The sequence below is a fragment of the Symphalangus syndactylus genome, chromosome 7 (assembly GCF_028878055.3).
Source record: "Symphalangus syndactylus isolate Jambi chromosome 7, NHGRI_mSymSyn1-v2.1_pri, whole genome shotgun sequence".
NCBI lineage: Eukaryota > Metazoa > Chordata > Mammalia > Primates > Hylobatidae > Symphalangus > Symphalangus syndactylus.
In genome coordinates, this window is record NC_072429.2 from 29,003,882 (window position 1) to 29,021,043 (window position 17,162).

General features: G+C 41.0%; 1 protein-coding gene across 4 annotated transcripts in view; it reads left to right on the forward strand.

Annotated features, from left to right (window-relative positions):
- Positions 1-2,809: 2,809 nt before the first annotated feature.
- The window catches only part of CLINT1 (clathrin interactor 1), a 71,397-nt gene continuing 57,044 nt past the window's right edge, over positions 2,810-17,162 (forward strand). For 2 of the 4 annotated variants that reach the window (XM_055285455.2, XM_055285456.2), the window contains exon 1: positions 2,810-3,086. In XM_055285455.2, the coding sequence (XP_055141430.1) occupies positions 3,046-3,086 (41 nt within the window). In that variant the 5' untranslated portion in view covers positions 2,810-3,045. The remainder of the gene's footprint in view (positions 3,087-17,162) is intronic. The other 2 variants (XM_063642658.1, XM_063642659.1) reach the window with 1 other exon arrangement.

Consider the following 17,162-nt stretch of genomic DNA (forward strand, 5'->3'; position numbering starts at 1 on the left):
TACAGGCATGAGCCCCCATGCCCAGCTAATTTTGTATTTTTAGTAGAGACAGGGTTTCTTCATATTGGTCAGGCTGGTCTCAAACTCCCGACCTCAGGTGATCCACCCACCTTGGCCTCCCAAAGTGCTGGGATTACAGGCGTGAGCCACCACATCCGGCCTTTTTTTTTTTTTTTTTCCTTCAAAACATGTGTTGCTTTGGCCTTACTAAAAGTGTCTGCTCATTTAGTAAAAAATATATGTTTTCCTGAAGAGGAGTGGGTGGAGCATTTTCTCATTTATTTTTCTACCATGAACATATTTGAATTACCACAAAGAAGTTACTATGGAAACTGCTCTCGAACTTGCAAGATAAAAGGTAAAAATGGAACACTTTGTTGACATGCAAATAGTCTCTGGAGATCACTTTTTAACAAAGTCTCCTGGTCTGATTTTTCTGAGTCCTTTAAAGGGTCTCTTGCATTAGAAGTGGACAGGCAGATTTTTTGGCGTTCCATTCCAGATGACTCAAGCCGACTGTGCAAATGTCACAGGTGACAACTCTAGGATGGGTCTAGACATACGCAAACTTGGTTTTGGAAGGAGGAAAGAGGCTGACAGTGCCCTGCTGTGAACACCCAAACAGGCCCAGGGGAGGGAAGGTGGTTGTTTTTGGGCCAGGCCCGTTCTGCAGGTGTACTCTGGACTCACTTGTTTGAAAGTTAACTTGCTGAGCTCTTATTTATGCAAAATAGTTTCTCTTTCTTATCTCCTCTGGCCACATTCCATCTCTGGGATCTTGAGCCGGATAGTCTTTTCAACAAAAAAACACAAACTTCTTATTTGAAAGCCCTATTCCTTTACCCATCTCTGCTCATCTTTACCTGTCTCCCCCCACCCACCTCTCCAACTCACTTCGTATCAGGCCAAGTACTCCTACCATTACAAAGCTCTGAGATAACTTTGGATTTCTGCTTGTTGTACTTTTCTGCCTGTCAGTTCCTTCAACCTTGCTTCTTTCTCTTGGGGCCTCAATCCGAAAGCCTTACTGAAACTTTTTTCAAAGCTGCTTTCGGTAATTAAGTGAATACAACTTGGAGAGGGTTTCCTGTAGTCTCAGCTACTTGAGAGACTGAGGTGGGAGGATTGCTTGAGCCCAGGAGTTTCAGATCAGCTGGGGCAACAGAGTGAGACCTCCAACTCAAAAAAAAAAAAAAGAAAGAAAGAAAAGAGGTGGTTTCACTTGAGGGACCCGGGTCAGAGGTTGTTTATTTGGGATTATTGTTACCTAGCTTCATGACTAGCAGCTATCAATTTCACTTCTTTGTGAATTGGAGTCTTTATTTGATCCTTTCAACGGATCCTCCCATTTCAGCCTCCCAAGTAGCTGGCCTCACAGGTGTGTGCCCCAATGCCTGGCCATTTTTTTTTTTTTTTGTAAAGATGAGGGGGAGGGTCTCACTTTGTTGCCCAGGCTGGTCTCAAACTCCTGGGTTCAAGTGATCCTCCTGCCTTGGCCTCCCAGCCTCCCAAAATGCTGGGATAACAGGCATGAGCCACTGCCTGGCCTGTAATGAGCTATTGTAGAACCTAAGATTGGCCTTTTAAGACGTCTTTTCAGGCTTTTGCAATTTCTGAAAAATGGATGGCCCCACCCAGACCAGCCACTCCTCTGCTGGCCCTCCATCCAGAAGCCGATTCAGCAAAGGAGAACCATTTTCCACACTCCTCTGATTGCATCCCTAACAAATCAGCAGCACCCATGCCCTAAACCTCTGCCCACCAAACTATCTTTGAAAAACTCTAGCTTCCAAATGTTCAGGAAGATTGATTTGAGTAATAACTCTGTCTCTCAAGTGGCGTGGCCAGCCTCATGTCAAACTCTTCACTGCAACGACTTGGTCGCAGTGAACTGACTTTACCTGTAAAGTGGGCAGAAAGAACCCGCTAAACAATTACACTATATGAAATTATCTTAAATGTTTCCTTGATTATTATATGCTTCTTCCAATTACCTTTAAAATTCCAAGAGAGCTGGGTCTTTAACTGTATTCCCCACTTCTGGAACATACAAGATGCTCAATAAATATTTGTAGGATGAAAAGAACTGTAAAATTTCAGCAGATGGATCAAATGAAACTTAAGGTTGCTTGTAGCTTTAACGTGAGCATTGATAAAAATGAGTAAGTAGAGAAGGAAACGATGACAACCATTGCAACAAAGCAATGGAAGCAATGTGCATATTTATCCTTAAAAAACACAAACCTGACATATATATGTGTTTGTGTGCATGTATATATAATGTTGGCTTTTTAGTTTCCCAGAACTGAGTTTCTGAGGTTTATAGTAAAGCATTTAACGAGGATTTCAGGTAGTTGTCTAAATATAAAACATTGTATCATAGAATTAGAGCGGAAGAGGATTTAGAATACAAGTTCTTCAATTTTACAGGGGTGGAAACTAAGGCCTAGAGATCTAAGTGTACTTGGGTATTGGGAAATAAATACAGCGATGTGTCTGTCGATGAGGAATACATATGCCAATCATACTTCTGTATAATCATTACTAATAACAGCAATACTGCCTTACATTTGAAAAGTGTTTGAGTGTGACTAGATTCCGCACCAGTGGTTCTGAAACTTGAGCGTGATCAGAATCACCTAGAGGATTTGTAAAAGCACAGATCGCTGGGCCCCACCTCCAAAATTTCTGGCTCGGTAGGTATGGTGCCGGGGACTGGGAAAGCTTAAGAGAAACCAACCCAACTCCTCTCAGCTCTCGCAACTGAACCTGCCCCGCTCGGCACTCAGGGAAAACTACAAGTCCCGGCGTGCACCGCGCGCAGCGGCGGCCTGTCGGGCACTTCCGCTCCACGCAGCGCCTCTGCTGCCGCGTCTCGACGTGTCACCGGCGGCGTCGCTGCTGTGGCAAAGGAAGCTGCTGACTGGGGGAGTTCGAGGCGGCGGGCGGCGGTGACCCCGGCCTGGAACTGCCCCGGTACGGAAGTGTTCCGGGGTCCGTGGGGAGCAGGAGAGGGAGGCGGCGGCCCGTCCCCGGCGGGGCACGATGTTAAACATGTGGAAGGTGCGCGAGCTGGTGGACAAAGCGTGAGTATCGGGGGGCAGTTATGGCCGAGGCCCACGTGGGGGAGGGGGTAAGGGGAGACGGAGCTGGCCTTGGGCTAGGGGTTGCCCACGTCACGCCCCCCGGCTCTGCCAGCCCCATCATGGCGGCGGCCCGCTCCTTCCCGGCCCCGGGCCTCATCCCCGCTGGCGAGGCTGGGGAGGGACCCTCCCTCGTTTTAAAAAACATCCTCTTGGCCACCCGTCTCTCCTTTCCAGGCCTTCCTATCCCTTCCCCTATTCCAACCCCTGGGTGCCGACGCTTTGGTCATAAGGGGCGGGTTGTTTGGCGCTGGGTCACTGCCCTGGCCGGAGGACTGTCTTGCTCTCAGGCTGTGGGCTTTGCCTCCTGGGGAGCAGGGAAGGTTTGGGGGTTGGGGACACAATGCACTGGTTCCCTGTGTCCCTCACGATGTAGTACGGAGAGACCTTAGACCTGGTTGGGGTGTGTCTTTTACCTTCCTTGCCTCCTCTTAATTCCTAATGAACCTGAAGTGTTGGAGTGGGTGGTAGTAGTGTAACAAGTGGCTATTGTGGTCAGCCTGAAGTTACTCAAGAAGAGACTCATCCTTTGCTTTTCTAACACTAGTGAAAGTAGATCACTATATAACTTCTTGCGATTTTTCTTCTGTTTCTTTTTCCACTACACATCATTTTTGGTGTGCTACTTGTTCCATTCGATTAAATTAAGAGGTCATTAAGAAATTTCCTCTTAAGAAAAAAACAACCCTGGTTTATATCCTGTTGATCTGCTTTTAAAAGCAGGTAAAACGACCAGTACGTAGTTGATTTCCTTTAAGACTGAAATAACTTTAGTCTCATACTTGCCCAAGGAAAACCTTAACTTTTAAAATGAGTATATCAGATATAACAGTGGTTAAGGTCTTCTAGGCCAGCAGGAAATAAAGTTTAAGAATTTAAGCAGTCCTCTTCCTTTGGGTTTTAATGATTATGCAATAAGTGTGGTGAGAAAAACAGTTGATTTGTGCCACCTACCTAACCTAAAATCAGGAAGTATAGATAGCAAACTGTTTTCTTGACACCAGGAAACAAAGTAATTTCCAGTGCCTTGTCTGATACATCAGATGGAACTTAGAGCTTGACCATATTTTTATGTTTTCTATGCTACCAAGAAGGCAACAGAGTGCCTAAGGAGCACAGGTTTCAGAACCTGCAAAGCTGGGTTCAAGCTTTGTAACCTTGGGGAAGTTACTTATCCTCACAGTGCCCTAGTTTTCTCTGGTGCAAAATGAAAATGCAACGACACCTACCTTAGAATGTTGTTGTGAGGCTTATGGGTTAAGGGATTGTATTGCATATAAAGCCCTTAACATAATATGTTTCGTGTACTTTTGAAACTAGCAAATGTTTTGCATTTAGAGTGAAATAAACCTCTTAAGCTTCAAGTTTGAAAAGTGATTTGCTTTAATAATTTTCCTTTATAACAACTCATTTGGCTATTAAGGCTTCAGCTATTTATTTTGGACTATTTAGCTATTTATATATTTTTTTTATTTTTAGCTATTTATATATTCTTTGCTTTTGCTTACCATAGATGAAATAAACTCATAGTTCTTTTCCAGATCTAGGTTCATTGGCATTTTTTTAGTATATTGTGTAAAGATTAGGATATCAACTTAAATAGTTTCTTAAAGGCCAAAAGAAGACTAAAAGCTACCTTCTTTTTTTTTTTTTTTGACGGGGTCTTATTCTTTTGTGTGATCATAACTCACTGCACCCTCCAACTCCTGGGCCCAGGTGATCCTCCCGCCTCAGCCTCCCAAGTGGCCAGGACTACAGGCGTGCACCACCGTGCCTGGCACTGCCTCTTTATTTGTAAGTCAGAGGTCAGCAGAATAAAACCATTAAGAAACACCTTGTTGTCTTAGAGGACTAAATTTGTGGTACTCAAAAATTTGAAGGGGCTGTACATTGTTCATAAGACAGAAATCGAGGCAATATTCCTACTATTGTTGTACCTTTCATATGTGCTTATCATACTTGTTACTAATCTTCACGTGCTTTAGGTTAAATTTGCCATTTAAGTAATTATCTAAAGGAAAAGCTATTGTTGAAAAATATTATCTATCTTTTTACTACCCAATTTAGGATGTAGACTTGAACCAAATTATTCAAGAACATAGAAGAATGTTGTCACCAAAGACTTTTTAAGGCTTTTGTGGGTGTCTGACACATATTAAGATTAGAACATGAGGTTAATTTACTGATGAGTACTCGGGATTTTAATTTTCATCTTTCACTGGCAAGAAGAGAAGAAATTCCCCCCAAATGTAAGCATCGTACAGAACCGTGGATCTGTTAGACTGTGCACCTTATAATGCCATAATAGATGTGCAGCATATCCATAGAATGGCTGGTCTGATTATCAGAGGTATAAAATGATGAAGGAACTTGGAAATGAAGAAACAGTGACGTGATTAAGGGCTATTCAGATAAATGGATCAATAGAATGAGGGCTTATATGAGAGAAAGGTTAGGGGGTTTAACTATCTGGTTCATATAATGGCATTACCTTTTTAATTAGCTGTATGTATGATTTGAGGCAGAATCACATGAATCTCCAGACTTTGGGTTCCTTATCTGTAAAATGAGGGGACCTGGCTAGAGTAAGACTTCTTCCACCTTTGATGGCTATTGGAGAAATGCGTTTCCATCAAGGAAAAATAGTTGGAACTAGTTTCTACAATAGCAGACAAATTTTGGAGCCATTATCCTCTGTAGACAATTTAGGTTGAAAAGGGAAATTTTCTTAGAAGTGGTAATCAATAAATGTTATACTTAAATATTTTATGCAATAAGACCATGACTCAGGAAGACTAGGACTTTTAGTGTATATTGATACCCAGTGAGGTTTTACTTCAGAAAAAGAAATGTACTCTTTGAAAAATGTGTTTCCTGGAGCCACTCTTAGATTCAGTATGGGGTTTCGCTTTTGTTCCCAGGGCTGAAGTGCAGTGGTGAGATCTCGGCTCACTGCAACCTCCACCTCGGGGGTTCAAGCGATTCTCCTGCCTCAGCCTCCCTAGTAGCTGGTATTACAGGTGCCTGCCACCACACCCGGCTAATCTGTGTATTTTTAGTAGAGACGGGGTTTCGCCATGTTGGCCAGGCTGGTCTCGAACTCCTGACCTCAGGTGATCCACTCATCTCAGCCACTCAAAGTGATAATGATGTATTTCAAACACTGGCTTTTGAGACCTTGAAGACTTTTTCTGGAAGTGGGGGTATATTTTCCACAATCGCTGCACCTCCTGGTGGCGGTAGAGGGATTTGTTTTGCAGAACATTGTGGAACTGAGGGAAGCAGATAAAGCCATAGGCCTGCCAGAGCTTGGAATGCCAGTATCTTCCCACTCGTCAAGTTGCATAAAAGGCGATGTGGCAGGAAAGGATAAGTGGCACCATTCCCACCAACTAGGAGCACTAGCTTAACCGTTGTCATCCTATGACCTATCTTTACTTGTGGTGTAATAAAATTGGACATGTTTATATTTTGTCATCCTATACATGGTAAAATTGAAAGTTGCTGCAGTTCTATTTTCTCTCCAGATTTGAGGAATGTAATGAAGGTGACACGGTAGTGGTAGATCAAAACTGCTACTTATTTGTTCAAGCTCAGTGAATCCTTCTCTTTCCTTGCAAGGAGTAATATTAGTGGTAAATCTATTTCATCAGTGGCCTGTCCCCTGCTTTTTTTTTTTCGGAGACAGTCTCACTCTATCCCCCAGGCTGAAGTGCAGTGGCGTGATTTTGGCCCACTGCAATCTCTACCTCCCGGGTTCAAATGATTCTCCTGCCTCAGCCTCCCGAGTAGCTGGGATTACAGGCATATACTTTCATGCCTGGCTAATTTTTGTATTTTTAATAGAGACGAGGTTTTGCCATGTTGGCCAGGCTGGTCTCAAACTTGTGACCTCAGGTGATCCACCCATCTCGGCCTCCCAAAGTGCTGGGATTACAGGCATGAGCCACCTTGCCCAGCCTCAGTGGCCCTTTTTATGATAGTGATTCAAATAGCTCTGGCTAAGGTCCTAAGGCAACAGCTATGGGTAGTCCATTTTAAGTTATTCTCCTAAGCATAGCTTGCATTTTTCCTGATAAGTTGATTTTTATTGATGTATATTTGCTTGGTTTTAGTTCCTAAATGTTTAGATAATGTAATAGAGCTGTAGAAACTGCTGTTCTAGTCTCCTGATTCCAGAGTGAGAAACTTTTGCTTTTATAAAGAATAGTACATTCATTTATTTTAACAGGCAATACATTTGTTATTTATTGGATTAGTAGTCTAGTTTCTTTTTATTTTTTATTTTTGAGACAGGGTCACACTCAGTTGTCCAGGCTGGAGCACAGTGACGCAAACATGCACACTGCAGCGGACCACAGCTGCGCCTCCATGCTTGGCTAATTTAAAAAAATTTTTTTGTAGAGAAGAGTTCTTGCTATGTTGCCGAGGCTGGTGTTGAACTCCTGGGCTCAGGCAGTCTGCCTGCCTCAGCATCCTGAAGCGCAGGGATTACAGGCGGGAGCCATTGCGCCTGGTCTAGTACTTTATTTTCTGAACTTGAAACATACAATACCTGCCTTCAAGAACCTTGCCACTACAAATGTGCTACAACTTGAATGGATTATTTTTCTTTTCTTTTCTTTCAGTCTTCAGATATCATCCCCTTTATTTTCTTTATCTTACCAGTAAATGTCTGTTCAGTTTGCTTCTTGGAATTTGAAAGCAGAGATAGTAAGATAGTTGTCAGCTTTCTAGTCTTCCCATGTCAACTTTTCTTTGAACCAATTATAAGTAATTGTTATTGCTGAAACAATGAATTAATTATTCTCCTTTTCTAGTAACTGGACACAAATAGATATTAGGAATTTAATTCCAAAGAAAGATGAGTTTGGTTTATCTCTGCTAGCATTTCTTAGGGTAATTTTCTGTAGTTTAATCTATTTAGTACTGCTGTCAGGGTGCTTTTACAAAGCACTTAACTGCCTCTTATGTTTTCTTGCACGCTTTAGTATTAGTTTACAAGCAGTTTTTCTTTTTTTTCCTTTTTTCCTTTTTTTTTTTTTTTTTTTTGAGACAGAGTCTCGCTCTTGTTGCCCAGGCTGGAGTGCAATGGTGCGATATCGGCTCACTGCAACCTCTGCCTCCTGGGTTCAAGCAATTCTCTTGCCTCAGCCTTCTGAGTAGCTGGGATTACAGGCACGTGCCACCATGCCCGGCTAATTTTTGTAATTTTAGTAGAGACGAGATTTCGTCATGTTGGCCAGGCTGGTCTTGAACTCTTGACCTCAGGTGATCTGCCTGCCTCATCCTCCCAAAGTGCTGGGATTACAGGCGTGAGCCACCGTGCCCGGCCTACAAGGCAGTTTTTCATCTGTTTACTGATATGTCCATTGGAAGTACGTAGCCTTTTTTATTTTGAGTGCCATTTGCTAGTACTCCAAGGTTTCACAATATGGCTCCACGGTTGAATCTTTTTCTGGACTTTTTTTTTTTTTTCTTGAGATGGAGTCTTGCTCTGTCGCCCAGGCTGGAGTGCCATGGTGTGATCTCAACTCACTGCGACTGGCCTCTGCCTCCCGGGTTCCAGCAATTCTCCTGCCTTAGCCTCCCGAGTAGCTGGGATTACAGGCATGCGCCACCACGCCCAGCTAATTTTTGTAGAGACGTGGTTTCATCGTGTTGGCCGGGCTGATCTCGAACTCCTGACTTCATGTGATCCGCCTGCCTTGGCCTCCCAAAGGGCTGGGATTACAGGCATGAGCCATTGCCTCTGGCCTTTTGTATTCTTATATTATTTTCCTACTTGTTTCCAATGTTTGTTTTAGTGAAGATCACTTCACAGATTCAAAGTACATTTTTAGTACTTTTGAAGGTTCTTATATACAGTTAACATTTTAGTCTCAGCTACCTTTGGTGACAACATATTTTACTGTTTACTCTTCTGTGTTTTTCAGGTTAACACTTCATGTGAGCTTTCCTTGTTTAGCTTAATTATGTGTGTTTGTCCACCTATGTATTTTTATAATAATTTGCTAGCCAAATATGCTTTGCCACTATTCTTAGGTGCCTCCAGATGGTGTTTAATAAATCTGGGAATAGCTAGTGGTTCAGAGGTGAGAACTGGATTGAGATCTTAGGTCTACTACTAGAAACGGTGATCTTATGTGTTAGAATGGTATCTTTATTTTTCTGTAAAATGGAGATGATATTTTTTAGGATTATGAGGATTAAATGTGAAACAGTATAGTACTTGACATACAGTAAACTCTGGAAACATCTATTACTATTATTACTGTTACACACAAAACAGTATAACACTAGAAAAATCACAGGAATGCAGTGTTTGTGAAAATAAAGATATCATTGTCAGACTAGGTTATTTATAAGTATGTAGGAACTGTATCTTCATCCATGAAATCATTATTTTCAGTGAGTACTCTCTCTTAAGACTCAGTTTAGCCTACATATAGGACAGCTCATTTAAATACCTCTGTTGTTTGTGCCTTGTATTATTTTTGCTAAATCATAAATGGCTTCTACTTGAATATTGCAAAGCATATTGCAGAAATACCCTTTCAAAAGACATGTTGAGGAATAGTCTTTGGAAAGAGATATTGCGAGTTCCATCTGCCAATTCTTAATATTTTGTTCAACTTGTTTTGTGTATTCTCAAGATTTTAAAGTAACTGCTAATGTAAAACATTTCTAAAACATAAAAAGATTTATAAATGCAAATTGAAGCAGACAATTTATTCTTAAGAGACTGAACAATATCAAGAAAAAGAATCCTCTAAAATATGTGATACCAAATTCATGGTGTTTGACAATGGACGAACAGTATGTACAAGGAAAGCACATTGGAGAAAGGGCTTTCTGGTTATTCAATCCCTCTTTCAAATTGGCAAGAAATTATTTGGCTTACCAGGGCTCTTTTGCCTGAAAATTAAGTACAGGTAAAGAAACATAATATATTCCTATGTTTGAGCCAATTTATAGCTATTTATTACTTGTGGATAGATTTAGCTAACGAATTATTAAATGTGAGTGATTTTGTTAATGTGCAACAGTGCACATGAATGATTTGTACTTCATTTAAGAAGAGTCTAGTTAGCCAATTTTAGAATATTTCATTTCTGGTTTTTTTTTTTTTTGAGACAGGGTCTTGCTCTGTCACCCAGGCTGGAGTGTAATGGTGCCATCTTGGCTTCAGCCTCCCAGGTTTAAGCGATCCTCCCAAGTAGCTTAAGCGATCCTCCCAAGTAGCTGGGATGACAGACACATGTCACAACGCCCAGCTAATTTTTGTATTTTTGGTAGAAATGGAGTTTTGCCGCATTTCCCAGTCTGGTCTTGAACTCCTGAGCTCAAGCAATCTACCCACCGTGGCCTCCCAAAATGCTGGAATTGCAGGTGTGAGCCACTGTGCCTGGCCTAGAATATTTGTTTTGACGTGAATTTTATTTAGCTTCTCAATTCTTAGGACAGTATTTAAGTTCTAGATAACTTTAATATAAATAATCTTTTATAATTTTGCAAACACCATTATGTGGTAAACATACATGCATGCTTTTTCAACAACTATTGAATGAAATGTTTCATTCAAGAATTCTCATTCAAATAGCCTATATTTTTATAGTAGAAAAAAGACATGCATTGAAAATTCAATTTTGGGTTTTTTGTTTGTTTGTTTGTTTGCCATTTGTTTTCATGCATTTTTAGTAAATCATTAAAGAACAGTGCGAGGCCAGGTGCTGTGGCTCACACCTGTAATCCCAACACTTTGGGAGGCTGAGAAGGGAAGATCTCTTGAGCCCAGGAGTTCAAGACTAGCCTGGGCAACACAGGCCTTGTCTCTACAAAAAATTAGCTGGACATGGTGGTGCATGCCTATAGTCCCAGCTACGTGGGAGGCTGAAATGGGAGGATCACTTGAACCCAGGAGTTGAAAGCTGCAGTGAGCTGTGATTGTGCCACTGCACTCTAGCCTGGGCAACAGAGTGAAACTTTGTCTCTAAAAAAAATTTTTTTAATATTAAAAAAAAAAACAATGCAAATAGGCATACTGAGCCTTTTTCTATTAATTTTTCTTATACTAATTTTTCAGTTGTCACTTTTTAAAGTGACTTAGGTTATACGGTTGAAACTACATGTCTTAATTTGTAGTTAAACTCCCATGGTTAAATAATACTTTTGTTTGTTTGTTTGTTTGTTTTTGAGACAGGGTCTCACTTGTACCCAGGCTGGAGTGCAGTGGCATGCACGATCTTGACTCACTGCAGCCTTGACCTCCTGAGCTCAATCCATCCTCCCACCTTAGTCCCCCAAGTAAGTGGGACTACAGGTGCTTACCACCATGCCCGGCTAATTTTTTGTAGAGATAGGGTTTTGCCATGCTCCCCAGGCTGGGCTCAAACTCCTGAGCTCAGGCAATCCGCCTGCCTCAAGCCTCCCAAAGTGCTAGGATTGTAGGCGTGAGCCACTGCACCCAGCCAGTAATATCCTTAGTTTGATGTATTTGGCTTATAAGTTCGGTACTGAATGGGACTTTGAAGGATGTCCTATTTCTCATGAAGCATGTAAAATGTTTAGCCCTATCATCTGCTGTCCAGTCAGCAGCGAGAGGGATTCTTTAAAAATACTAAGTCAAATGGGTTCAGCATCTCATTGCTTACTGGCCTGTACGGATCTGGCTCTTTGCTGCCCTCCTCTGATCTCTTCTCCCACCACTGTCCCTCGCTTTCTGTGTTCTGTTCGGTGGACCTCCTATATTACACAATATGCACTCACACTCGTCACTATTTTTTTCTGTGCTTGCCTTCCTCTGTTACACATATTCATCTGCTGCCTTGATATGCAAGTTCCTTGAGGGCAGGAACTTCGTTTTGTTTACTGCTGTATTACTAACTCTTAGAACAATTATGACACATAGTAGGCGCTCAAATATTTTTGAATGAATACATTAAATTTGGTAAGTTGATATTTATTACAGAGGATATCCTTTAAATCCAGATATTTCTAATAATAAAAGCTAATAGTTATCGAGCATTTGCCATGTGCCAAGAACAAAGGTGACAACATTGTTATGTTCAATTTTCTGATGAGGAAATTGGGCACAGAATGCTAAGAGTGTGCCACAGATAACACATCTAGAAGATAGTCTAGATTTAAATCTAGATGATATACTTTCAGAATATATATTTAGCAGTTTATGCTAATATTTTACAAGACATCATGTAAACAAAAAAATTGTTATACCGGCATACCTCAGAGATATTACGGGTTTAGTTCCAAACCACTGCAATAAAGTGAATATTGGAATAAAGCAAGTCATACAAATTTTTAGTTTCCCAGTTCATATAGAAGTTATGTTTCCACTATATGGTAGTCTATTAAATGCACAATGGTATTGTATTTTAAAAAGTACGTACCTTAATTTAAAAATATTTTATTGCTAAAAAATACAGCCATCTGAGCTTTCAGCAGATATTTGTCATTCTGCTGGTGGAAAATCTTGCCTCCATGTTGATGGCTGCTGACTTATCAGGGTTGTGGGATTGCTGAAGTTTGGGATGGCTATGGCAATTTCTTAAAATAACAATGAAGTTTTCTGCATCATAGATTCTTCCTTTCACAGATGATTTCTCTGTAGCATGCAATGCTGCTTGATAGCATTTTACCTAAAGTAGAACTTCTTTTATAATTGGAGTCAGGCTGGGCACGGTGGCTCACACTTGTAAACCCAGCACTTTGGGAGGCCAAGGTGGGCAAATCACTGGAGGTCAGGAGTTCGAGACCAGCCTGGCCAACATGGCAAAAATCCTGTCTCTACTAAAAATACAAAAATTAAGCCAGGCGCAGTAGCTCACACCTGTAATCCCAGCACTTTGGGAGGCCGAGGTGGGTGGATCACTTGAAGTTAGGAGTTTGAGACCAACCTGGACGACGTGGTGAAACCTTGTCTCTACTAAAAATACAAAAATTAGCTGGGCGTCGTGGTGGGCGCCTGTGATCCCTGCTACTCAGGAGGTTGAGGCAGGAGAATCACTTGAACCCCGGAGGCAGAGGTTGCAGTGAGCCAAGATTGCATCACTGCACTCCAGCCTGGGCAACAGAGCGAGACTGCATCTCAAAAACAAAATTAGCCGGCATTCTGGCGCACCCCTGTAGTCCCAGCTACTTGGGAGGTTGAGGCACGAGAATCACTTGAACCCGGGAGGCAGAGGTTGCAGTGAGCCGAAATAGCGCCACTGCACTCCATCCTGGGGAGCAGAGTGAGACTCCACCTAAAAAAAAAAAAAAATTGGAGTCAGTCCTCTAAAACTGTGCTACTGCTTTTATCAGCTAAGTTGCCCACTCTGGCCTGGGCAACAGAGCGAGACTGCCTCTCAATTAAAAAAAAAAAAAAAAAATTCTTAGGCCGGATGCAGTGTCTCACACCTGTAATCCCAGTGCTTTGTGAGGGAGAGGTGGGTGGATTGCTTGAGCCTAGGGGTTCAAGACCAGTCTGGCCAATGTGGTGAAACCCCATCTCTACTAAGATACAAAAATTAGCCAGGGGTAGTGGCGGGCCCCTGTAGTCCCAGCTACTCGGTAGGCTGAGGCAGAATTGCTTGAATTTGGAAAGTGGAGGTTTCAGTGAGCTAAGATCGTGCCACTCCAGCCTGGGTGACAGAGCGAGACTCCATCTCAAAAAAAAAAATATTTTTTTTGGCCAAGTGCAGTGGCTCACACCTGTATCCCAGTACTTTGGGAGTTCAAGGCACATGGATCACTTGAGCCCAGGAGTCGAAGACCAACCTGGGCAATATGGTGAAACCCCATCTCTGGTAAAAATACAAAAATTAGCCAGGTGTGGTCTCAAGTACCTGTAGTCTCAGCTACTCAAGAGGCTGTGGTAGGAGGATTACTTGAGCTCAGGAGGTCAAGGCTGCAGTGAACAGTGATGGTGCCACTGTACTCCGGCCTGGGCGATGGAGGGAGACATCGTTTCAAGAAAAACAAAAAAAATCTTTGTTGTCATTTTAACAATGTTCTTCACTGGCAGTAGAGTCTGTCTCAAGAAACCACTTATTTTGCACATCCAGAAGAAGCAACTCATCATTCAAGCTTTATCATGAGATTGCAGCAATTCAGTCACATCTTCAGGCTCTACTTCTAATTCTAGTTTTCTTGCTGTTTTCACCACATCTGCAGTGACTTCTGTCACTGAAGTCTTGAACCCCTCAAAGTGATCCGTGAGGTTTGGAATCAACTTCCAGACTCCTGTAAATGTTGATATTTTGACCATGAATCACAATTTTTTTTGAGACGGAGTCTTGCTCTGTCGCCCAGGCTGGAGTGTAGTGGCCCGATCTCGGCTCACTGCAAGCTCTGCCTCCTGGGTTCACGCCATTCTCCTGCCTCAGCCTCTCAAGTAGCTGGGACTACAGGCGCCCACCACCACGCCCGGCTAATTTTTAATTTTTAAGTTTTCTGTAGAGACGAGGTCTTGCTATGTTGCTGAGGCTAGACTTGAATTACTTGGGAAAAATTTATAGTACTTAATTTTTATTTTATTTTTTTATTATTATTATTTTGAGATGGAGGCTTACTCTGCCGCCCAGGCTGGAGCGCAGTGGCACGATCTCGGCTCACTGCAACCTCCACCTCCCAGGTTCAAGTGATTCTCATGCCTCAGCCTCCCAAGTAGCTGGGATTACAAGCATGTGCCACCATGCCAGGCTATTTTTTGTATTTTTAGTAGAGACAGAGTTTCACCATGTTGGCCAGGCTGGTCTTGAACTCCTGACCTCAAGTCATTCGCCTGCCTTGGCCTCCCAAAGTGCTGGGATTACAGGCGTGAGCCACCGCACCCAGGCTACAGTACTTAAGATTCTGAACCAAATTCAGTTAGAGTGTGTTCTGTTTTCCACATACGCACCTATCATAGAAGGAATTTTTTCTGACCTCTTGGAATATTCTGAATAATGTCTGTAAGGTTGGTGACCCTTAATGAGAGAGAAGCAAATAGATGTTTCCGTAGGTGAAAAAGAAAATCTTCACTGTTATTATAAAGGTGTTCTCTGTAAGCAGTTGTAAAAAATATTTTTACATTTGTTGAGCTGTATTATGTGCTTCAGAATCCGTGGTCCTCTGTGACCAGCTTTTAAAAATTTTATAATCCTGTGATCCTTGTGGTCAGTTCGACATGCCTCAGTATGTGCTATGTCATATGAATAGGATTTATGCACAACTTTTTCCAATTTTTCTTGTGTTCAGAGTGGATAATTTGGAATAATGTTCTTTAATCGCTTATGTACCATCTAAGTACTGTATTTCTGGCATAGGGTGTAAACATCTAGACGTTATACAGTAACTCAGAATACATTATTGATATCCTTACTAATCTTGGCTGACCTTGTAAGGGTCCTTCACTGAGTGCTTATTACATAGCAACCACGAGCCCTGTAGAGTACTATAAGACATGTGACAGATCGTAGGGTTCCAGTAGGCAGCTTACAGTTCTGTAAGGCATATGCACATGAAAACTGCATGAAAAAGAAATAGAAAATGACACAAGATGATATATCAGTGAGTACTTTTTTAGAAGCTAGTTCTGTCATAAACGAAAGAAGGTCCATATTATACCCTAATCAAATAGTGCAGATTAAATAATTTGAAATATAAATGTTTCTTTTTTGAGAACTTGAGGGGGAAATATATTATAAAGATCTTCAAAATTTCAGTAGACAGGTTCCAGAAACAGTTTTCCTTCATGTCAGAAAAGTCAAATCTAGTTTTTGAGATTGGATAATACATCTAAGTTTAATTACTGGTGAAAAATGAAAAAAAACTGTAGCCTACTTAATTTAAACAGAACATCAAGTATTTGAGTTCACAGAGAGATGGTATCACTCTTACCACTGTTGAGATATAGGATTTTTCATTTTATCATTCTGTTAAGGTTTTTTAGAGTTACATACTTTTGATTAGCATCTGATATTTGGCAATACATATGAATTTAATCAAGCAGAAGCAAAATCTATAGATGATATAATCAGACTGTACAATATCAAGCCTGTGTCTGCAAAGACATAATTTTCACATATTGTGCCAGTGCAGGATGTCTCATATTACCATTTTCGTAGAAGGATTTTATGGCTTTTTTTAAGGCTAACTGATTTTACTACCTTTTTTAGATGTTGTCCTGAGGAACAAGATAATACATTTCATAAAATTACCTTAATAGAGTGTTTTAAATGGAGCACCACCTATTTAAAAAGATAACTGGTTGTGAGTGTGCCACAGTTGATCAAATTTCTTTGAGTTTTAGTTTTGTTTTTAAATGAAGAGTGGGAAGGGTAAGTGGAGGAGGGACATGAGTGAAGATACTTCCTGTACTTCTGTTGTATAAAATGAGGATAAGGTCTACCTTCCAGGTCTGTTAAGAGAATTAAATAAGCTAATATGTTGTGAAAACATTTACCATTGTGTTGTCAGTAAATTATTGTAGTTTACTTTTGTTTTATTTCCTTAGTTTTGTCATTGCGAGGCATGTTCTGAAGTTTTAAAAAGTTTAAAATCTAGATGAACAAAGGCCATTTTTAGGTTCCAATTAATAGGAATTAAGTTGTGAAGTAAATTTTTATAAAATTTAAACCCCTTTAACAGTAAAATTTTTACTCTGAAAATTATTTTAGTGGCTATCTTATCATACCTGTGGAAACTAGAATTGGGATCTGAAATACAGATAAAACCCTTAGGCTCTACTCATTTTTGAGTACCTTGGATATTTGATCTTCTTGTGAAACCAGTCTAACATATGATACCTCTGGCAAGAAAAACACCACACCATCCTTTCTTTTATAAAACAAAATCGATTAACTTTAAAGAGCAAATAAGCTGTGCAAGTGGCCTTAAGCAACTGCCAGCAGTAGGAAAGAATATTTCACAGTTAAACTTACATACAAAACAATGTGAGTCTGAAGTTGCTGTAAGTACAGAATAGGAGTGTTTTGCTTGTTAAATAGAAATAGTATTTCTATACTTTGTTTCTGT